At 38.3% G+C, this 23,482-nt stretch overlaps 3 protein-coding genes across 6 annotated transcripts; 1 reads left to right on the plus strand and 2 right to left on the minus strand.

Moving 5' to 3' along the window:
- Window positions 1-393: 393 nt before the first annotated feature.
- LOC113508786 lies at window positions 394-7,762 on the minus strand. 2 transcript variants are annotated; one of them, XM_026891893.1, is made up of 7 exons: window positions 7,159-7,762; window positions 4,143-4,366; window positions 3,692-3,911; window positions 3,243-3,357; window positions 2,093-2,160; window positions 1,530-1,739; window positions 394-1,409 (listed from the first exon to the last, which is right to left on the minus strand). In XM_026891893.1, exons 1-7 carry the CDS (start codon window positions 7,249-7,251, stop codon window positions 858-860), a joined length of 1,482 nt encoding a protein of 493 aa, XP_026747694.1. In that variant the 5' UTR covers window positions 7,252-7,762; the 3' UTR covers window positions 394-857. The 2 variants fall into 2 exon arrangements, with proteins under 2 accessions (XP_026747694.1, XP_026747693.1); XM_026891892.1 differs by having other exon boundaries at window positions 394-1,739.
- Window positions 7,763-10,437: 2,675 nt separating this feature from the next.
- On the minus strand, window positions 10,438-13,997 carry LOC113508789. 3 transcript variants are annotated; one of them, XM_026891899.1, is made up of 6 exons: window positions 13,931-13,997; window positions 12,519-12,761; window positions 12,193-12,360; window positions 11,737-11,914; window positions 11,455-11,496; window positions 10,438-11,288 (listed from the first exon to the last, which is right to left on the minus strand). In XM_026891899.1, exons 2-6 carry the CDS (start codon window positions 12,759-12,761, stop codon window positions 11,131-11,133), a joined length of 789 nt encoding a protein of 262 aa, XP_026747700.1. In that variant the 5' UTR covers window positions 13,931-13,997; the 3' UTR covers window positions 10,438-11,130. The 3 variants fall into 3 exon arrangements, with proteins under 3 accessions (XP_026747700.1, XP_026747698.1, XP_026747699.1); XM_026891897.1 differs by having other exon boundaries at window positions 10,438-11,291; XM_026891898.1 differs by lacking the exon at window positions 13,931-13,997 and adding an exon at window positions 13,358-13,455 and having other exon boundaries at window positions 10,438-11,291.
- A 397-nt stretch (window positions 13,998-14,394) lies between these two features.
- LOC113508788 (uncharacterized protein F54F2.9) lies at window positions 14,395-23,406 on the plus strand. The gene is made up of 8 exons (XM_026891895.1): window positions 14,395-14,651; window positions 15,192-15,340; window positions 15,586-15,757; window positions 15,951-16,177; window positions 21,548-21,725; window positions 22,003-22,236; window positions 22,508-22,657; window positions 23,114-23,406. The coding sequence occupies exons 1-8, from the start codon at window positions 14,511-14,513 to the stop codon at window positions 23,240-23,242; spliced, it is 1,380 nt and encodes a 459-aa protein (XP_026747696.1). The 5' UTR covers window positions 14,395-14,510; the 3' UTR covers window positions 23,243-23,406.
- Window positions 23,407-23,482: the final 76 nt, after the last annotated feature.

Here is a 23,482-nt window from a genome sequence, read left to right on the forward strand (position 1 = left end):
TTTGAGTTGAACATAAAACATACTATTTTTGTTATTTATATATCTTCACTATTAAAACCATATTACGATCAATTATGGTATTTTAATAAGAGAACTCATGATCTTATTTACTTTTATGTATTTTTTTATTCAATTATCCTAATTACAAAATTATTTATGATTAAGAAGGTTCTATGCATAGCAGCTACTGAGGATTAGTCAAATACATGTTCATACTACACATAAACTTACAACAATGCAATGTGATTACTTCCCATATAACAGGATTGTGTGTTAAACTAAGTTTAATAATATTAACTTTTGTATATAATGGTTGTTGATATAATATTATTTTAGCGTTGCAGTAATTGAGTTGATGAGTTTCGTCTCAATTTTTGTCAAGATTCTCACAAATTGAGTAGACAGCTTCATATTGGTAAAGGGATTTCCAAAATCGGTCCTGGATAGAAACTGTTGACAGTGATAGATTCATAAAATAAAACCAATTTTATTATTTTAATAATTTTATTACTTCTTATCAGAAGGCAAGTGAACAATGGTCCAACAAGCTCTTTTCTTAATTGCGATATTATAATTGAATATCAACATTAAACTAACTACATAATTGCGTAGGCTCTACGATATAATGAGCACAGTTTAAACAGTCACAACATTGAGAATTAGAATAACGTGTTGTCACACGTCGGCTACTGTCGGGAGCTCACTGTTTAGGCCGTTTGCAAAATATATACCAATATTAAAATCTTACTCTATTATGTTCATGCATCTATTAACATCGATTGCCTTTGGTTGTCGTTGGGGTCAGGTCGGTGAACATTAAAAAATAAAAGCAATCAGTACGTAGCCTCGTGTGACATTTAAAACTTGTGGTCAGTGCGCGTATGTTCTAATTCTGCGAGTAGTGGGTCACTTTCTTCCTCAAACTTCGAAGATCTAGAGCCGTTTCTTGATGCTGATACTCGCTGCGAGAATGCGAGGAGATTTGGGACGAGTGAACTGCAGGGGGTGGCTGGGGCAGATCGCGACGACGCCCGCGTTCCGGGAGAAATTCTTGAGGTTCTAACGGGGTAAGCTACCGACAGCGGCATATATAAGCTCGTTTTCCTTTGTCTTGGTGTTTTCTTAACACTTTCTAACCTTCTTTGACGCCTTTCATCACTTGGTCTCCGTAATGTTGAGTCCCTAGAAGTCTGCGTGGGGCTGGTGGGCTGCGGCGGCGACTCCGGTGGGTCAGGCATCCCCGTGAAGTACTGCCGCAGACTGCCGTAGGCTTCGTGCATATACATTGAATCATCTACTTCATCAAGCGACCTGTTGACTGGGGGGGATGATCCGAGACGTGGCTTGCATCCTCCATCGCAGTACATCTCACAGTCTATAAGCTCCAATTCAAGATCAAAGTTAGGGTCCTGAAAAAGAAGGTAGATAGGTTCTTTGAAATCTGGTGTGTAAGCATAATTTTTTTTGTTGAAGAATTTAAATTTGAAGTTAAAGAGAATATCCGAGGACATATTGACCATGCTACCCACCAGGGGTTGGACTGGCGAAGTAATAAGGTTGTCCCTGAAGGCGGCGGGAGGCTCACGGGCGCGCGGGGGCGGAGGCTCGGGGCGTGTGGGGGCGGCGGCGGCGCGCGGCTCCGTCAGTGATGACAGCGAGCGTAGCAGCGGCCCGCAGCCCACGCCGCACTCCTCGTAGTTACTCGCGCACGAGTACGGCGGCGGAACGATTGTATTTGCCTGGAATATCAGATAGAATCAGATACCTGCCCCTGAAGCCAAATTATTTTTCTACAAGCATTCAAATGTATGCTTAAATCTTCGGGTATCGGAAACTTGTGTCCCTTGTGTAAAGGATAATTGGTTTCATGTTTCCATAAACATAGCATTACGTGTAAATAATGTAGATAACATTATATTCCACAACTTTCACACAAATAATAAAGTTAATTTATGATTTTCACGCAGTGGTAGGTAATGCGTAGGTGGTAAGGTTTCTTTGGAGTTCAGATTATACCAGACCATCGGCATTTAAAATGGATCAGTTCACAATGGAAACAAATTAAAGGTAATCCCAGGGTTTTCGAGCGTACCTCATTTGCTGCGTTGCATATGAAACTGGAGTTGAGAGATTCTGCAGTACTCGTCGCTGATAGAGAGCCTGAAATAGAAAGACAAAACAAAATATCAACGACACACACCCATATGATCATGCCAAGGGACAAATAATCTGAGATTTTAATCTTTGGGCATATACATTGACTTCTAAAAACTAACAGTGGTCACATTAAGTTTAGCAAGTCTTATCACTCCTTCGTGTTTCTTAAAGGCTTCTTTCACACTTGTTATCATTTTTTATCATTGCAACGTGATGACTGATGCAGTTCTTAAGAACGACTGCGGGCTAAGCGCGACACTAATTGAATTTGTTGGGCTCCCTGTACCACGAACACCAAAAGCATTACCACTGCCGCTGGCGAAGCGAGACAGGGCACTACACAGTACGAAAAGGCTTCTCTCTTTTACAAGTTGAACAGTATTGCTTTCAGGGGAGCATGCTACAGGCGATTGTTGTGCTTCGTCAAGTCGATTTAATCTCCGAAGCCGATTAGGCACGTTTGAATGACAATAATTGCATTGAAGTAGTAGTCAGGACTCCAGTTAACATATAATACGACGCAATAAATCACAATACCTAGCTGAAACTTGTGTGTTAATGATATCTATTTTTGGTTCAAGTGGTGGCTGGTAGCTACAATATTAAAGATGGCGTGATTATCGCTCACGTGATTATTATAGCGTGTTTAAACATAATTTTATTGAAAATAATAAGTTATACTTCCTTAGTAAGTAGGGCTACTGTGTTAAGTAGGTACTTCTTAGTAGTAAGTTATGAGGAGTTCAAATAAGTAGCATAGCTTTGTTCTCATTTGAAAAAGGCAAGAGGTAAAGAATATTAACATCATTTTTATACCATGGAGGGTTTTTATTTGTAACCCAACTATGTTGCAGTCTGCATTCAGTCTTGCCAGGTTTAGCCAAGTACCCGTTAAGCCGGTTACCTCAACCAAGTAACCCGGGGAACATGGTATCCTTTAGTGTGAGTAATTGCCAGCTTTTCTGGCATTTAACTATTCGTAACGACTGTCGAGAGCTGGAAGCCACAATGAAGGTGACTGCCGAAATAAGTACATACCATAGAGGGTGGAGGACTTCTTTAAGTAAAAAGAGATAAATATTCACCTGGTGCTCGAATCACATAGTTTCTAAAGTAGTGCACCATGAGATAGTTGCCAGCTTTCCCGTCTCCCTCCCCGCACGTTATGACTAGTGGATAGAGATCAGGCTTCGAAGCAACCTGAAAATATTAAAAATGCAAGCTTTTTATCGGGTAAACCGTGCTCAGTGAAAAAAAATACTTGTGACTATAAAAAGCGTTCTAGGCTGTTCATATGAGTTTCATTCTTTAGAGTCCATTCTCATAAAATCTGCTCACATACATTTAGTTGAAATAATGTTTTATAAACAACAATTCACAAACGAATTCGTTGACAGATTTTGAGTTTTTGATTGGATTTGAAAAGCAAATCATACATCGTCATCTAAATTTTCCATTTGATAATCTCAATCAACCAAAAAAATCTAGCGAAACCAAATAAACCTCGAATCGAAGGTCACAATAAGAATATCACTTCAGAATAGGGTGGTGGTGCCTGATGGAAGGAGCCGCAGCGGCTGTAGCGCGGCGGCGGGTACACGGAGCCCGCTGAGTCGTGCTCGGAGGTGGGCCGCCGCACGCAGCACGCGAACGAGCACATGTACACGCCGTGCCCCGGGGGGCGCTTGAAGAACAGGCACCACACGCAGCAAATCATAATACCGCCGAGAGTTCCCAGGAGGAAGAGGACGGACCTGGTGGATGAAAGACAATCGAAAGTACAAGACATAAGTGAGAAGCTAGGGAAGTTATACCTTCGGAGATAATCTGCGATTATTCATTATTTATTATTCCTTTGCTTAAGAATTTTCCTCAAACAAATTTGGGTTAAATTGGACGATTCAGCCTGCGAATGGCTCCAAATGTTTCAGTATTAAATTAAAGCCATTGTAGATAATCTGGATCTAGTGTTTTTTGAAACTTACCACTGCGCATACCATGGATAACCATAGTTGTGTTCCTTGAGCGGCGGCTCGTCGGCGTCCCGGTGCGGGGGCGGCTGCGGGGGCGGTGGCGGCGTCTCGGCCACGCGGTGTGGCGGCGCCGTGCCCACGCCCACGCTCACACCCACGTCGCAGCAGCCCCGCTCACAGCACATCCAGTGCGCCGGGCACAGGTGGCCGTCCTGGCACTCGGCGTCGGCCAGGCACTGGAAATATGGTTACAAAGCTTTAATTATCACTATTAATTCAGCATGATTAGTTATATTATCTAAAGAATAATCTTGAAGATAAAATGTTATTGTGTAATGTATGTGTATGTAATTTGAGTATTAGTAAAGCTAAGACTTCTTATCAGTTTCTGGTACTTATTTTGGAACCTACCCAAAATGCAAACGAGTGTACTCAAAAGCCATCTTGCTTCGCGAATACATCCACGGTAAAAAGTCAAGACTGAAAGGAAATCCATTAAAAAGCACTCCTCAAAGTGCAACAAAAATGAAAATTGGAGCTTCATCTTTTGGTGCGAGCTCTCAAAAGTCACCCTCCATCTTTCAAAAAGTGCAAAGCAAAGCATTCAATTCCGAGAGCTAGTTCTATTTCACATTTATAGGCATCTTCATCGCTAAAAGAGCGTCCATGGGGCTTAGACAAAGTAACATCGCTTTGTAGCGAAACGATACCGAATTTCGACATCGTCTGAGAGATAACGACAATCATTTCCTAGCCAATGTAACTCTGTTGTCGTGATCGTTGTGACGAATCGAACATTCGTTAAAAACAGAAATATTGTTTATGGTATCGAACATTTTGCTGTCACCGTTGTCCGCGCAGTTTCATTTTACATAAACAGTTTCAATGAAGTTTGTTAACCATGCAGTTTTATATTATGATTAGATTTGTTTGATTATAAGATTTATTTGATAGGATAAGAATAATATTCTTTTCTATTAAAAAAATGTAATGTGTGTGTGTACTAGTGCACAAAGGTAAAAAGTGAAACTTCTTTATGACCTTATTTTTCGAAAAAATATTTAAGTAGGTACCAACTATATCCAACTCGATATAAATTGGTTAAATAAAGTTAAATTAGAGAACTTTTACCAAAAGGCTTTTATTATTCATAGACATGAGTAAAAATAATGCAAATATAAAATATAAAAAATAAATTTTATCTTATTTTATTGAGTATTCAATATTTTAGAAAAATAAATACCATAATCATACCCAAGTATTAGAAAAAGAGATTTAATTACTTACTTTTTTTTAGAAATAAATAATTAATATAAATATTTAATATATTACTATCGAAACGATCCGATAAGATCCACCTCCCAACGCAATAATAATCTGAAAAAACGATTGAACCTTCTTTCAAAAAATAAAAATGTCGGCTCGACTCCGTTTGCAAGGAAAAAACTTATATATACGTAAACACTTCACATCTAAAATCAGCTGTTCAATGAAATCCGGCCATCTTGTATGGATAACTACAACGTTTGAACGTTCGTTTCGTTATCGTTTTTGTCGATCACGATCGCGACAATAACGAACACCGAAAGTGCTGCTTGTCTACGCATTTGTATGGAACAAACGCGATGACGATTCGTTTCGTTATGATTTCGTTATGAATTATTACATTGTCTACCAACTTGCGATAACGATGACGATTGACCACGTGATTTAACGCGGCTTATGTCAATCCCATACAGTTGAGTCTTGTCGAACTTCGTTATCGTTTTTAAATTGTTACTTTGTCTAAGCCCCCTTAGCCTCTTTTTAGACGCTTGAAGCTTCATATCAATCAAAGTGAGCTCGTAGCCTACTTTCAGTTCGTTTACGTTGGAATATCGACATGCATTTCCCAAGAATATGGGCAATTATGTCAATAGTAGAACTGACTGTTGGTATGTCTAGTCAGGTTGCGAAGGCATTATAATAATATTATGGCTTTCTTGTATTGGCGTTGTAATGTAAGAAATTAATATTAAGGTTGTTTTTATGACGTAATAACCTTTGATTTCCTCTCAATGAAACATTATGCATATGTAGGGGAAGGGAAAAATTGAGAGTGAAACAACCGATAATAGATAAAGGGAATAGTACTGTTGTCATGTATATTTTTTGTTTCTGTATTTGTGTGGGTAGTCCATATTTTTAAAATTAACCCACTAATATATTGAAAGAACACATTGAAAGTTCCCAATTTTTGAATACCTAAGAAGTAATGTTCAGTTTCGTAGATATTAGGATCATATTTAAGATTTATAACAAAATGTGCGAGTAGGTAAGTACGAAGATTTTAATATTCTTTATAATAATAATGGATCTGTACGAGACTCCTGAATGGTTGCTATGGCAACGGTGATAAAAGTTGCTGTTTATTGTACTCGAGCTCGTTATTTTCCAAATAACGTAGGCCTCTTAAGCTTAAATCCTAATCTTCAATTTTGTAATCCTCTACTAATTAATCTACGTATAATTGAATCAGAACTGAAACCTACAAGTTTGGTAATTAACAGCGTCTGTTCCAGACGACTGGACACGGGACCAGCTAGAAATCAATACACATGACGTAGGTTGCATCCTTTATAAATTCAGGTGGCTACGTATGATAAAAATAGATTGGACGCAGTTTGAGCGGGAAAACCGGGGCCGGTCGCTGCACCGCGCATGTTTCCTGCACGATCGATAACACTGTCAAAGGCAAAGCATCATGCTACAAGTGCTTCCACAACCTCGTTACCTAGATTTATGATAATGAGCTCCAATTACATTAAATATTCATCATAATTAGCTTATTATATCTGAGGAATAACCAGATAAAGGCGTCCAGTTAGCCTCAGGGAACACGTTTCGTAATTCCTCTGTTTGTTTAGGTTCTCGTTGACTTTTCTCTATTTATAAGAAGGCTTTTTCTTTGTTTCATGAATGCAGTGTACATAGTGTGCAAAATTCAAGGATAGTACTAAAATATATGGATCATAAGAAAACAACTCACAGGCGCAGGTTTAGTAATAAAAATCCCGAGTAAAGACAAAGCGAAAAAGGCGAAAATCATTGTGGTGATGAGCAGCGTTTTCTGGCACTTCATGGAGTTATAAATCACATTGTTAAATGTTTATGTCGTAAGTGCAGATGCACTAACACCCACTACGTCACTAGTGCTAGCTAGGAGGCCATGGCGCCGGCGTGCTGTTCGCGCGGCCGCCTGCCTCGAACTGGCTGCTTCACGCTCCGCTATACCGACGCCACTGGACAAAGAGTATCCGACAGAAGGTCTTGTTACTTTGATGTTAATTGGCGCATTGGCGTTATTACGCGAATTGAAGCGATTATCTTGATCTGTGTAATGGCCTATTTTTATATTTGCTAATAGCATTGGTGTAGTGGTTTCACTACCTCTTTTCAGATACGATGATTCTCATTTATGGCCTAGATTTAGATTGTGTTCAACCCGGTTGTCTTCCTTAAACGACACTATTGGAGCTCCCACTTCCATTGCAGTCGTTGAGGTCACTTCGTGTAGGACAAGCAAGCCAAAGCTCCCGCGATACAATGATTAAATTCCTTAGTTCCGGAGTCATTTCAACAACAACAACATTACTTCACGTCTTTCATTCATTTTATTCACAGTAAAACCATTGAAATATTTATTAATTACGTAGTAACCTTTAACCTTTCGTATCAAATTCCATAAACAAATAGCCTTCTTAATAAACATCAACGATCCCTCTCCGCATATTTATTCTTTGCCCCGCCACCCCCTCCACAACCGTAAATATAGACGCCGCCGCGAACGACCGCGGATCATTTTGTACTAGCCAGATAGTTTGCAGGAGAAAACAACGAATTGCGGCCGCAAAAGAATCGAAACTTGGCCTTAGCAACAAATTCCAGGCCGAAAAGAAAAGTGAACTCGTTTTCTCGACTGCAGACATAAGTTGGTCTCAGTTGGTCCCAGTATTGCGCCAACTAGGAAAGTTGGCCGTAAATTGCCATGTTTGGAGGCATCGCCGTACACACGAGGAACGTAATGATCAAGACAAGGCAAATAGGAATTTATTTTATTTCCACTTGTTATAGGTAGGTACGTGGTAGGTGATATTTTTTTATTTGGGAAGTTAGGATAATTTTATAACCGACCTCTTTTATCTAGATGGCATAAAAATTAGTTACTTTTTGTGTAAGAAATTACAAGCGTCCCGAATAAATTGCGAACTATACCTAGTTATACTAATTCGTATTCTAACCAAAACCCAATCTTAAGTAGTTGTATTTTCAGTGGAAATGGCGTCTACGATATTAAATGTAAAAGTGCTACAATTTCGTAGCACTTTGTGTTCGTAGACTTATTGAAGCACACATAAAAATATACCTTATGAAAAAAAAAACATGATAATAAAAGATATAAAATGTATCTACTTAAATGTATTATGGAACTAATGAAAGCTGATATTAACCCAGCAGAAGTAATCATTTTGCGTAGCAATAAAACAGATGTGTAAACTTGCTCTCCTGGCTACAAGACCCTGACCTCTACCAAGACCCAAATTAAATTTGGCGCAATGACAGTAATATATTATACAAACATATAAATAAAATATGTTTGTGTGGCGCCGTGCTGGCTACGTCGTAGTAATGTCGTAGCATCGTAGCCCGTAGCATCGGATTTGTCGTATTTTACGAACGTAGCAAATTACTTATTCAATAAGTAGTTCTACGGAAAAAAATATGTCCCAGGAACGATGTAGGCAATTCCCCGGAGATAGCAGGAACTTTGTAGGGCTGTAAACGAAAATTGGTGTTTTCTATGTTGGTCGGTAAAATGTATTAAATTGTCTACGTGGTACATGTACGTACGTAGGTTCGGCCGTATTATTTTATGCTTTTAACATTTTATTTGTTTTTAGGACGGTTGAATGTGCCTTATATAATTTGCTGTTAATAAATGGTAAATTACATTTAATTACATACCGTACTCGATTTCAGTATTTTTTGCCACTATTATGAATTTCACACTTTGATCCATTTACGAATAAGTAGCAAAGGTATTTTCGAATGAACTAAGAAAAAAAGGAACACCCAGAAAAACGAGAGGAAAATCTTTTCTCCGTATAATTGGCCAATTAATATTAAAGTGTTATCCGAAGACATTTTATCTAAAGCATTTGTTTCAGAGCGCCCGCCTTGACCCAAATATCTCGGTGACGCAATTTACGGGGACTTATACCTTGGATTGATGTTAAAAAATATCGTTTCGCAAAATAACTTAAGACATTAATTGATTGAACTACCTTCTTCATACTTTTACTATATTAGGGCTGCTATCCTATTCTTTTTATCAAATTCTGCATAAAGGAATGTTATCTTTGCGTCGCTGGAGTTTAAAAAATATTTAAATCACATGCATAAAACTGATTCAGACAAGCATTCGTGAATCACACAAATGTTTGTCTTACGTGGGAATCAAACCTACGACTCGTCGCGCACATTTAATGTTCGTGGTGAAGTAAAGAACTCTTTATGTTGCAGTCTATCTGTGTTGTCGTTTTTCAGTATTTTAGCATTAATCATTCGAACAGATCATAACGATATTATCAACCAATTACGAATATATATAAATTCCTAAATTGTCAATGAAATGCTTTCTGCGAAATTGAGATCTAGAGATCTGTCTCTTAGCGCTGATAAAATGGTGATGGTTAGTTTTGGTACGTTTAATAATTCATTAACCACATTTAACATTAAATTCCAGAAGTAATTAAATCAAGTGTATAAATACAAATTGTTTTTAAAATAGTCAATTAAAATTTTAAGACGGTAAAGGTCAATCCCCACTGAAAGCGGCTGTTAGAGCTAGTGACCGAGTGCGGCAGCAGCACTCGGGTGGCTGTAGCCAGTTCCCCAACTCGGGAACTGGGGGAAGTGAATTTAAATTGTGCTGCATAAGCTGGGGATTTGCCAAAGTCACCACGCTTGGCATGCGGGTTGGTGACCGCAGTTCTGTGGTATAATTATTCTGCGTGGGGCGCAGCTGGCCGCCTCCGGTGTTGTTTTGTCCCTTAGTCGTCTCCTACGACACCCACGAGAAGAAATGGGTGCAATTCTAGCCCGACACCACACGGTGGTATTCCATCTAATTCTATCAATTACCAACGTAATTCATTGTACATACATTAACTTTGGAGTTACCTACTTATTGAAGGTAATATTTATAGTTTTCAAAAACTAATCAAGGACTATATACTACGGGTTTAGGAATAAATAAAACTCTCGGTTTGGTTACGAAATTTTATTAAGATCATAAAATACTACAATACTGACGAGTTACAGTAACTGATTTGACACTGGATTCTTGTTGTTTTGTTTCGCTTTGCATTCATCTTTGACGATACATCAGTATAACTACGGTTACATTGGCGTGCCCCCTTCTTCCTTACCTAAACCCTCATGAAGTCTCCCAATAAGACTAAATCGATTACACTTATTTATGCGTATACCTTATCGTTATAATGAGTACTTAATATAAAGATGTTGAAAACATACATAATAATGTATAAATCTATCACGTAAGAGCTGACCCGAAGTACAAATATTTAATTAATATTACGAAATAAATGCGTTCGCCTAAAACTGACACCAAAATCATCTAGAGTAAGAAAGATGACATGAATACATCGAGATCCACTTAAACATTGATAATCGACTAGTGAATGACAAAATCGTTCTAATCTAAAACACCGAGACAATGAAAATTGATGATTATATATGATTGGCATTCACCCCTGGAAATCATTCTACCTCATGCACTCTACATCATTTTACACGTGAATACAATTCCTTTGCTTTCTTTCTTTTAAATACCCATTCTTGCTTCGTCCCTGTAACACTCAATTCCGTTCATCTACGCCCTCCATGCCTGCCCCTCGCCCTACTCGCCGCCTCCCTCCCCTGCCATCAGTTGGTTTACTTAATTGTCGCCGCAGCGGTGCTTCCACAGATCCTTGATCATGTGGATGCGGCTCTGTATGGTGGTGATGTGTTCCTCCAGCTGACGCGACACCAGGTTCAGCTTCTGCACGTTCTCCACGTTCTTGACGATCACGCGGCGTGGGAGGCGCGCCTCGCCTGCTTATTCAAGAATATACATTGTGGCTTACCCTAAAGAAAAAATACTCTAATGGTCCGTGATAATGGATACAAAGCTGATAGGTAATTTTAATCGCCAAATTGAAACTCTCACCTCAACCTTTTTTGTGGTAAATGATTAGTAAGACATAGTTAGTATACTTACTATCAAATATTATCTTCAGCTTTTTGGATTTCTCACGCGATCCTAAAAAAGGACAAGATAACTTAATTAAAGTATGTAGTAAGTATGTTTATATTATTTAGATAAGTCACGAAAGATCTTTAATTTAACTCTGTTAATATTCAAGTGAACATAAAAAATGTTTGTTCACATTCTATAAAATCACACTGAAACTTCATTTAACATTTAGTGCTTCAGGTAAATCCGATCATCTACTAAGTACAAAACATGAGTTCGTCAGATACGACTTGTGCGATATCTTACCAGTTTCATCTTCCTCCGCTCCTCCTCGCCTCTTCCGGAGTCGCGGCGCTGCATTCTCATCGTTGTCCAGAGACCAGCGCACATTGAACATCTCCACGGTGTAGTTCACGCGCTCAGGGACATTCTCCCCGCTGGCTGGCTTGGACACCGGGTCCAGCACCCCGTGGTCGGTCATATCCTGAGGGAGAATTGAATTATAAGACTCTTCGCATTATTGCCATCTATTAAGCGAGTATTTTTGGTAATTCTGACGGAGGTGCATCAAGGGATTTCCCAAATTTTATTAAAATATATTAATTTGTTTAAGTAATTGTTATGCAATTGCTGAAGCAATGTGTTTCATTAGGTCGCAAGCACAGCGGGACACAATTATTTAATTTACTTTTGCGAACGCCAACATGTTTTCAAGTGAGTTAACAAAATTATCTGGAGCTGGATGTCATCAGAGCTGCTTACCAGTATATCACGGGTTTCCTCCTTCTTGATGATCTTGTAGAATCTCTTCTCGAGCTGCGCCAGCTCGTTGGCTTCCTCGTCGCTGAGAGCGGCATTCCTAGCGCGGGTCACGTTCTTCTTCTCATAAATCCGCTTCTTCTTGGTGTTCGTGCTCCAGTAGCGAAGAACCTATGCGTGTGATAAAAATTAAAGTGAAATTAATGGTTCCTACTGCATTTTACACCGACAGAAATTAAACTCAAACGTCGTTCTCGTTTTGTAGAGCAAGATAAGAACACACTAATCCAAATTCAATCGCATACGATTTTGGTTATTTCGCAACTTACATATTTCCAGCTGGAAACGGAGATATTGGCTCCATTAGGGAAACGGTTCAGCTTCTGAGCTAGCAAATGCCACTTCTCCATGGTCACGAGGGATACCATGTCGCTGTTGCGACCATTATACATTTCGGAGTCTTTCTCTATGGCTTCCAGCAGGATGCGCAGCTGTCCCACCAGCACCTTAGGCTTAGGGCCTAAGGGGACTGGAGGGTTATCATTACCCTCAGGATTATCGTTAGACTCCATCTATTAAAAAAACATCAATAGCATTTAAAATATTGTTCGGAGTTGTTTTACTAAACATGGCCGTGATTGGATAAAATCGCTGCTGCGAAAGGCTGCATGAGTTATCTAGTTTTGGAACTGTATGGGGGTTTATTAGGACTGTAGGTACGGAAAACACTTTTTGTAACTCTGTAAACGACAAGCGTATGTCCTTTTGTCTAAACATAGTCACCGAGACAAGTCCAAAAACAATGATGAAGCTCAATAGTATGATAATCAACTGTGGACGGCGGCGTAAGTAAATCGACGCAAAACACTTCTTTAATAACAACACTACGCGATTATTTTTGGTTTAAAGATTTTCCGAAATGCGTTCTAAATAACAGAAAAACGTGGTGAGGAAAAAATACGTTTTCATTAATGAAAGCTCTAAAAAGGACAAAATATCCAGGTAGAGAGAAAATATACGCAGGTAATTAAAAGGTTTTATGATTAAATTGCCATTCCGCGGCCAAATACGGAAGATGAACTCGGATATGAAAAGTCTTAACATAAGTAATAAATGCCTTACGGTTTTTTCGAATAACCACTTATCCCAAAGTAAATATGATACTAACTATTTACGTTTAAAACTGCCTGGATAATAAAATGCCATATTTTATGAGTGCTGTTTAGAAAAATATGGCACCTCAATCAAACAATTGAAGTTCAACTATCGGATCAATACATTCCGCCATGATTCCCGGTGCGCGAAAATGGGGGCGTGGTTTAAGGTGAGGGTTGAGGCGTGGTGCCTTTGTTCTGATAACAAAGAAAACTTAACACGAAAATCATAAATCATGTCCCGAAATCGTAGCGGCGCCGGCGTAGCGCCAAGATAACGCATATTTCAATAGACATAATAAACTTATTTACTTAAAAAAGCAATGGCCAAAGCATGAAAATGGAGAACAAAGGGAATTTTGAATATTTTATAAAAAAAATATTGTCGTATTGAACGCGGGAAATGTACATTTACTAAGGGATAGAACATCGAAAAATTTGTAAAATTATTAAAATATAAAAAATAATTATTATTCATAAAGATAAAGTTTTAAATAAATAAACCAATATATATCAGTTTAAATTTAAGGGAAGCTACACATTTCTTGAAGTATTTGTTATCAAAATATGTAAATTATTAATATTACCTTAATTTTCCTTCAGGCGCAGCTGCAGCAGCCACCGCCACTAAATCTGATTGATAGTATCGACCCAAAGCAAGTGAAGGGACAATGCACTAAGATTTTATTGCCAATGTTCAGATATCATCATATCATTAACTCTGTCATTTTTTTCTGTTTACCTCATAAAAATTAGAGCGAGAAGACAATTTTGAAAACTGTTTCATGTCATTTTGACATGCTGACACTACAGGATAATCATGTAAAACTGTAAAATTATCATTGTAAGAATAAGAGTACTGTTGTCTCAAAATTCAGAGCCGAAAACATCTGTATATTTATTTGACAATAATTTTGCAAAATTTTTGCTTTGAAACCAAGAAATCCAACGAAATTATTCAATAAAATTAGTCGATGTACTAAAAAAAGTCGACTTGCTTGCTTTTTCTTGGCACATCACTAGGTAGCCCATATGGTAAGCTATGTTGTGAGTTGTCAACGTTGTCAAATTCATGTGTGGCGAAACTGTCAAAAAAGAAATCGGTGATTTTGCACCAATATTGCATTCGACTATCATGAATTTAAATTAAAAATAGATTGAGCTAGGATGTGTAACGTTCGATGGAAGTTATTGTTTGTTTTTACGCTTATATTAGGCGTGCAAGCATGGGACGACGGTGATTTAGAAGTCTTCGACGTGGTCGAAGAAGTTAATCAGAATTTTTACGAATTGTTAGGTGTAAACCAGGTAAGACCAACACCTGTTACTCTATATTCACCCCGTGTCTATCTTGACCTGTAAAGAGATACCTGTAAGTAGTTTTATTCGAAAATCGGCATTAAACGTCACCGTTAACTCGTTCCAAATTTTCTGTTATCATTAATTTAAAGATAATATTCTTATTTAAGATTATTAAAATCTTAATCTCAGAACCTACCTATCGTAAATATGTAAGATTCGGTTTCATAATTTTTAACTATGTTTGAAAAGTATTTTCTGACATAATTTAGGATTAGTGATGTTATTTGTTTTCACAACTACTGCTGCAAGTAATTTATGTGAATTCACTCGTAAATGATGCTGACATAACATGAAGGATATTAAAATAGTTGTGACATATGATTTACTAAACAAATGTACAAAATTCTTTCATTATAAGTTTGTGTTTGTATGGTACAGTAACATTAGTATTAAATTCAAAATAAAATGTCCGATTCAGAAGGTGCATTCATATACATAATTTCTGTAGTTATGTGTATTATTCATACCATTTCATCATATTCTCAGGATGCTTCCCCATCAGAGATCAAATCAGCATTTAAGAAGCTGACACTGAAGCTCCATCCTGATAAGAATGATGCTCCGGATGCTGATGTACAGTTCAGAAACCTGGTCTCCGTGCACAACATACTAAAAGATCCGGGAAAAAGAGAAAAGTATGTATTGCATTATCAAAAGAACATCAAGTTAAAGACATCATTTTAAAACAGTGTGGGAATCTTCTTGTATAATAGATAACAATAAAAACTACTTTCAACTTTGAACACAATAATATTTGGTTCTAAGACTTGTCTTGTAAAATGTTTTATTATGAGTTTACAATAATTACAATTTTTTGACTTTTATGTATAAGACATTAGTTAAAAGAGAAAAGCTTATGAATATTATTTTACCATTCCAGATACAATGAGGTGCTCAAAAATGGTCTTCCAAACTGGAGATCGGCTATTTATTACTACCGACATGTTAGGAAGATGGGTCTGGCTGAAGGCTCTCTTATTATATTCATTATTGTTACATTCGGCCAGTATGCTGTTGGATGGGCAGCATATGCTGAGAAAAGATTTACTGCAGTAAGTTATTGCTTATTGTACAACATTTGTTTTAAAGTAAACCTTAATAATGATCCAAATTTCTCCAATGTTAAATAGTATAGTCACACACACCCATGATGACATTTCTGTAAAGTAGAATTCTAAGACGTAAAATATATAATACCCTCTCAATGTTATAAAAGCATTTATAAACACATATTTTTCTTTCCAGGAGCAAATTTTAAATAGTAGAGGTAAAAAGCATTCTAAGAAGTCAGGTTTTGACCAAGGCTTGTCAGAAATCTTGGACCAACTTCCAAAGCCTAGTGTGAAAGATACCTTACCCTTCCAAATACCGAGGTTTACCTGGTGGCTCATTACGGCAATACCAAGAGGCATTATTGAACTTAGGAGAAGATTAAAAGAACAAAAAGAAGAAGCTATCAGACAAAAAAAGAGGTTTGTATTTCAAGGAACATTTTATTTAAGGAATTTTTCCCATTCTTGCCCCTGCTGGTGTTCAAACACCATTAATATTGTTGGTTACAAAATTACCATTAGTTATTATAGCCAGGTTACATGCCAAAAATATTACTAAATAAAATAAGTCCAACTAATGAATAATAGTTAGAACAGGCAGGCATGAACTATTTCAAAAAAATCTAATGTATCATCATACACATATTTGTAAGTAAGTCTTATTGTTGACATTGCAAACATAGCAATAAACTGTTTATTGATGATTTCTGTAATAAGATTGAGTCATATGAAAAAGCGTACTACAAATCTACCATCTGAAGTTAATTTGTCTATTTGCAAGATCTTATGCAATATCTATGAGTAATTTTCCTTTAGAGCGAAAGTGTTTTTATCGTAACCTATTTGTGCAGTCAAGCATTTAATTATGACGGTATACAAATTACATGGTATTTTGTTAAGCAATTTAAAATAAAACTATAACTTTAAGGGAGTTGAAATAGTTATGTTTGTACTTGGTTTTGATTCATTAAGATGCCCACTACATACTTGTATGCACACAATTACCAAAAAGACTTAGTTCTTTTTTAGGGATCTGTACCAAAAAGGTAAATACGGGTTCTATTATTGAGGCACCATTGTCTTTCCGTCTGTGGGTCTCTAAACTTTGTGTCCATAAACTGTGCTAGCTAGACATTTTTACATATGATTTAATTACGTTAGCGCTATTACAACAACTACCTACTGTTTACTACGTTATTAAGTTAAAACGAGTAAACTGCAAAAATGTCTTTATTATTGCCTTGTATTACATTTTTGCCTTGTATTACATTTTTGATTTATTTGACGCGTGAAATGTCACCGCGTCGGTGAGTGAACTCGTACTGGCCGTCTGGTTCGGCGCTGTCGTGACTGCCTCCGCGCTCCCGGACCCCGCACCCCCGCTGTGGTCTTGTGCGTTGTCAACATACTCCCCCCCCTTGGAAGCTGAGGTTCCAAGGAGCTCACGGGAATCTCCGGTGGGCAGAACGCAGACCTTTGTCAACGCTCTTTTGATGATGCCCTTTGACGTAGCAATGTCAACAACTCTGCAGATTCCGTCAGGTCCATTGTATATTTTGGTTATGCGCCCCAGGAGCCATTTCATCGGCGGTAATTGATCATCCTTGACTACGACCATGTCTCCAATTCTTACATTGCTCCCACTGGATCGATGCCATTTAACTCGCTGCTGAAGTTCAGACAAGAATTCTTTTGACCATCGAGACCAGAAGTGTTGAATAATATTCGCGACATCCGGGTTATTACATTCTTCTGCCAACTTTAGCAAACATCGCGTACTTAGGAATGGAGCCGAGGCTGTTCCATAAGTTATTGTATTCAGTTGCAGAACCTTTAGTGGCTGATCTACATTGTCCCTCCAAACTATTAACTGCAAGTGTCGCTGTGATTCATCCACTTCAATTTGCCGGTACATTTTCTCAATGTCACCAGTAACGACAAACGCATTTTGCCGGAAGCGCAACAGAATTGAAAATAAATCATCCTGCACCACCGGCCCTACGAGCTGAATGTCATTAAAAGACTTGCCACTGGTAGTTTTACACGACGCATCGAAAACTACGCGCAAACGTGTTGTCTCACTATGTTCACGTATCACAGCATGATGCGGCAGATAATAACCAAAGACAGGACGATTGATGGGTGATAAATGACCCAACCGTTCATATTCATGAATGAAATTCTTATACTCTTCCTTAAGAAGTGTTGATTTATTAAGTTTTTTCTCTATAGTAAAGAAACGACGTTTAGCTATATTATAAGAATCACCCAAAGACCCTTCAGGTGACTCACTCAAAGGAATTTTTACTGAGAAACGGCCTTCTTTAGTACGTTTTGTATTTTCAAGAAAATGACCTTCACAGAAATGTTCTACCTTTGAGAAATATTTTTTAACTGGAGGTAGTTCCTCAATGTCCCAAAATCTAGACAACGAAGCTTCAATATTTTGTGAAAAATGACAAGCTTTAATATGTGGTCCAGAACTCCTACCAGTCGGGCCGGAAATCAACCAGCCTAACTTAGATTCCTGAAGAGTAGGCTTATTTCGCCCGAGTCTTATCTGACGACCATGCACGATCTCCCAGAACACATCTACCCCCAGTAAGACATGAATATCGGAGGGACTGAAGAAACTCGGGTCAGCCAGCTCAATATCAGCAGGTAAATTTAGCTTCGAAGTGTTTATTTCAACACCAGGCAATTTACCTGTAATTTGTGGTATAACAAGACATGACACTGTCAACTGAAACGAATTAATTCGAGAATTAATTCTAAAGTTACATTTCTGTGCAGTTGCATTTACATTTTTGTTAATACCCAATATATTTATAGGAGTAATCTCAGAGACAGGCAAACTCAATTTTCTTATTAGAGTTTCTGATACAAAAGATGATTGACTCCCGCTATCTAGAAGCGCCTTAACGGTATAAGACTTCTTCGATTTTGGTTCTAAGATTTCTAATTGAGCAGTACACAGTAACACTTGGCAAGGCATTACGGCAGACAGGGACACCTTTTTAATGTCACTATCGCCTTGAGAGCTACCTGGTAAGTTACTGAACTCATTATTTTTATCTGACAGTGCATGTAATAGTGTATTATGCTTTGAATTACAGTGCTGACAAACCTTCTTAAAGCAGCGAGTGGAACGATGGCCTGGCCGGAGACAGTTCGAGCACAGTTTAAATCTGGCTACTTCACTCGATCTCATTTCCAGGCTCATATTTTTAAACTTGTCACACTCATGCAAGAAGTGATCTTTATTACATATAACACATGACTTACTACCTTTCTTTTCATTTGACGCAACAAAAGATTTAGTGACTTTATGTTCTTTGCCGTGAGAAGTTTTTTCAAACTTAGAAGTATCAACCTTATTGAATTCTACAGTTTCCAAAACATCCGCACGATTACGTAGAAATGTATAAAAATCATTAAGAGTAGGCGACTCATACAGAGAATTCCTGTGCTCTTCCCATTTGCGACATGTGGCGCCATCTAGTTTACTTGTCATCATAAAAATAATCAACGTATCCCACGCATCAGTTGGTTCATTTAAAGTACTAAGAGCTCGTAAATTTCGAGTGAAATAATCAATCATATAACGCAATGCTTTGTGAGATTCCTTTGCAAGAGATTGAAACGAAAATAACGCTTTTAAATGATTATTAATCAAAAGTCTAGTATTATTATACCTGTTGCAAAGAAGCTCCCAAGCTACCTTATAGTTTTGAGCCGAAAAGGAAATTGATTTAATAACGACAGTGGCGCCCCCTTCCAACGACGAACGTAAATAATGGAACTTATTTATGTCGGGAATACACTCATTCTCATTTATTAATGAATTAAACGTATCGCGGTATTCCAACCACTTTAATGCATCTCCATCGAAATGAGGCAAATCTATGGTTGGCAATTTTACATTATTGAATAATTTGGACGACTTGGTAGAATTATTATCTTCAAAGTTATTTTCATTCTCCTTATGCGCCTTCGAATAACGTTGAATATAGTCCTGCGCTTGAGCAATTAATGAACAAAATTTGTCTTCTATTACTTCTCTCTCGCTGACCTGTTGTTCAGGATCGGAAGATAATGATTCTATATTGCCCTGAACCTCGTCAAATTGCGATAATAACGATTGAAGTCTAGTTAACTTCAACTGAAGTTCGTCAACTTGAATTTTACTAACGACCTTAAGGTCAATAACTTGAACATTATTCAAGTATTTTGAAAAAGTAGTAATTCTCGCTTTAATCGTACCGCGAATATGAATTAAAGCCTTTAAATCGTCTGCCATAGTTATAAGTTAAATACCCTAACGTAACTTCTAGCGAATAACGCGTTATGCAGAACACAGCAATATGAAAAAAGCCAAACCGTGCACACCGCTATAGCTATGTAAAGCGGGTCAACGACCGCAAACTGCCCGCCAGCTGATCCCGGCGCCGCGATGACGTAGCGAAGCTCAGCGTACTTGTGCACCGGACAGGCTGATCCGTCTCGTGGCTCGTAGATTCTGGTGGCTGTCGCAGTGCCGGCAGCTGAAATAGTCGGCATATGCCTTTAAACTAACTGCTTAGCGCATTCGTGCGTATATCCTTATTATTCAAAGCAACCGTCTGCAATTCGAATAGCTAACGCTGTCACTAGCTGTATATAGATGCATAAACAAACCCAAGCTAGCGAGCAATATGACTACGAATGCAGGTTATGTATGATAAATGACTCAACTAATTCCTAAGAATTATCGAGCAGAACCATAACACATATAAGGTATATTTGCAGACAGACAATACGTGCAGACAAGCCTGAAATCTGTGTGCAAAACCATTATATTCGCATGCAAAGCGAGGCAAGTTGAACTCGGAATTATAAAATAAATTTTACGAATTTTAAATTGAAATATAAGGAAAAAAATGGCTACTTCCTTGAACGAGCTCCAATGCAGCGATCGCAGGTATATTGTACACCGTCACAATAATTGTCCGTCGCGCTTGCGGTGCAATGGCCGCCAAGCGAACAGAGACGTCGTTTCGTCGCGACGATACAATACTCGTCGATTTCTCGGATATATCTTCGCGATCACGTCGGGGTCACCAAATGTTTACTACGTTATTAAGTTAAAACGAGTAAACTGCAAAAATGTCTTTATTATTGCCTTGTATTACATTTTTGCCTTGTATTACATTTTTGATTTATTTGACGCGTGAAATGTCACCGCGTCGGTGAGTGAACTCGTACTGGCCGTCTGGTTCGGCGCTGTCGTGACTGCCTCCGCGCTCCCGGACCCCGCACCCCCGCTGTGGTCTTGTGCGTTGTCAACACCTACTTATAAACAAAATTGAGCCAAAACAATAATAGGGATGATGACAATTTTTTTTTGCAGTGTCCATCTTGTAGTTTTTTTGTATAATAATGGATACGTATTTTTTAATTTGTCCCGCAAACATAAATTGACTAAATTACAGTGAATGAAACTTACGCGTGACGTCACGATTGAGTATAAATTTTACCATATCGTTACGTCACAAGCCCCCTCTCCTAAACTTTAAAGCAGTTAATCTTTGTCAATTCTAGTTTTCCTGAAAAAGGAAAAAATAAGTGTCTCATACTTTTCAATTATCTAACTGAGGGACTAATGAGATTGTTTCTTTTTATACACAGTCATCATCCCTATTGTAAAGATTGTAAGTTTGTTCTTTACTTGTCATCAGGGAAGTTTATTTTAATTTTGCTTGTTTTGTCTTAAGCAAAATTGTTTTAAAATACTTTTTATTTGATATTTAGAGAGGAAGAAGAGCGAGCCCGTGCGGACCGCGAGGCAGCGGCTGCGGCGGAGGCCAAGGCGGCGGGCGCGGGGCTGCGCAAGCGCCGCGGGTTCGTGCCGCCCGCGCGGGATAGAGACTGTCTGCTGGACGCACCCGACGCGCCCGATAACGGACCTGTGCTCGTGCCTGTCAACCACGTAAGAATACAATCGCTTTTTCGTCTTTCAAGGCTTTCATCTATATCTATTCCAGCGTAGATTACCGTAGATTATTAGAAGTTTTCTAATTTTATGTGCGTCTTAAACTGTCAGTCGGTTCGTCTCTGTCTTCGTAGACGCCATTTAATTACGTATGGATTAGCCTGAACTCTTTTTTGTAATTTCGTGCTTTAGTAGCATAACCTTTCACTATTGGATACCTGCTAGTTCACCTTATTGAGTACGAATCACACAAATACTTTATTGACATTAACAGACAGCGCCTCCCGTGATATCTGGCGGGCTATGGACGGACGAGGACTTGGCGGAGCTGGTGCGCCTGGTCAAGAAGTACCCCGGCGGTGCCCCGGAGCGCTGGGAGAGGATCGCGCAGGCCATGTCCCGGTCTGTGCCCGAGGTCACGCATATGGCTGCCAAACTCAAGGAGAACTGCTACAAGATACCTGGACAGGAGCCGGAACAGCCTGTGGTTGTGGAGCCGCCTAAGAAGGTTGGATAAACTGACTTTCTTCTAGGTACTCTGATAAATACCAAAGAAATTTCAGAAAGCTAAATCTGTTAAACATATCGTTGAATAGTAAATTGCTTTGTTCAAAATACCAGTTTTTAACCATAATCTAAAAGCAGCATTTAACACAATTTAAGATAACTCTATGAAAGTCATTCAAGAACCATTGACCATAAAGTATTCTATGCCACCTCGACCCAGCCCTTGTGGTATTCTGACAACACTTAAAATACTAAAAATATGTTACGTTTAGGTAAAAACTCGCAAAGCAGAGGAGACGAGCAGCGGAAACTGGTCGCAGACGCAGCAGAAGGCGCTGGAGGCGGCGCTGGCCAAGCATCCCAAGGGAGGGGCCGGCGACCGCTGGGCCAAGATAGCGGCCGCCGTGCCCGGCAAGACCAAAGTAAGGAGCTTGTGTTATTTATGCATATGTTCTATACATGTCTATTGCTACTTAAATTTTTCTGTGATTGAGGATAAAAACGTTCATAAGTAAAAATTTAAGTTACGCATCGAAACTTTGTAAATTTGTATGGTAAAATATATTTTTTCGAATATTCTGTTAATTACTTTCTTTAAGAAGGTAGTTTATTTTTTTGCTTATAAACATATTTAAAATGTGCTTCCCTTCAAAACGAGAAACAATTAATAAACTTACTAAGATGACTAATTGTTTCACGTAGTAGAAAAGTAACATTTTAAACAGGCCATTAAAATTGTTTGTTTTCTTTTTTCACAAAAAAAGTACAATCATCAACGAAAGTTGAAACGTCGAAACGAAACACCTAATTATTTAAACAGTATTATAGTAGTATTTTTATATATTGCTAAAATTATTCTTCTATGCTCTCCCTTACAGGAAGAGTGTATGCAAAGGTGTAAATATCTATCAGATATGGTCAGAAAACAGAAACAGAAAGAGGAAGAAGAAGCTCAACAGAGGGAAGCCGAAGATGACGTCACAGATCAACAAGAAGAAGAATCATAGTAATTACGGTCAACGGAACGCGACGATTAGCTCTCGACTTTATGTCGACGGCATAAGGTTCAATTTACACGTTAAATATATACAATGATATGGAATCAGTTTGTTATGTGATGGTATCAGATTTTTTTGTTTTGGTGCCTCGGAATAAAGTATTGAAATATTTACTTTTTGTTTTCCTTTCTATAAAGCTCCTTAACAGTAAGTATATTAACGATGGCCGAACGGTTAAATGGCGGGAAT

The sequence above is a fragment of the Trichoplusia ni genome, chromosome 3 (genome assembly GCF_003590095.1).
Source record: "Trichoplusia ni isolate ovarian cell line Hi5 chromosome 3, tn1, whole genome shotgun sequence".
NCBI classification, from domain to species: Eukaryota; Metazoa; Arthropoda; class Insecta; order Lepidoptera; family Noctuidae; genus Trichoplusia; species Trichoplusia ni.

What these genes read in the sequence shown, in the direction of transcription:
- LOC113508786 (XM_026891892.1), bottom strand. Translation starts at nt 7,251, where the DNA reads ATGAAGTGCCAGAAAACGCTGCTCATCACCACAATGATTTTCGCCTTT. An exon ending in TTATTACTAAACCTGCGCCT is followed by an intron (nt 4,367 to 7,158) that starts GTGAGTTGTTTT and finishes CCATATTTCCAG; the next exon opens with TGCCTGGCCGACGCCGAGTG. An exon ending in TATCCATGGTATGCGCAGTG is followed by an intron (nt 3,912 to 4,142) that starts GTAAGTTTCAAA and finishes TTCATCCACCAG; the next exon opens with GTCCGTCCTCTTCCTCCTGG.
- LOC113508789 (XM_026891897.1), bottom strand. Translation starts at nt 12,761, where the DNA reads ATGGAGTCTAACGATAATCCTGAGGGTAATGATAACCCTCCAGTCCCC. An exon ending in AGGAAACCCGTGATATACTG is followed by an intron (nt 11,915 to 12,192) that starts GTAAGCAGCTCT and finishes ATTCTCCCTCAG; the next exon opens with GATATGACCGACCACGGGGT. An exon ending in AGCGGAGGAAGATGAAACTG is followed by an intron (nt 11,497 to 11,736) that starts GTAAGATATCGC and finishes GTCCTTTTTTAG; the next exon opens with GATCGCGTGAGAAATCCAAA.
- LOC113508788 (XM_026891895.1), top strand. Translation starts at nt 14,511, where the DNA reads ATGTGTAACGTTCGATGGAAGTTATTGTTTGTTTTTACGCTTATATTA. An exon ending in GATCCGGGAAAAAGAGAAAA is followed by an intron (nt 15,341 to 15,585) that starts GTATGTATTGCA and finishes TTACCATTCCAG; the next exon opens with ATACAATGAGGTGCTCAAAA. An exon ending in TTGTGGAGCCGCCTAAGAAG is followed by an intron (nt 22,237 to 22,507) that starts GTTGGATAAACT and finishes TGTTACGTTTAG; the next exon opens with GTAAAAACTCGCAAAGCAGA.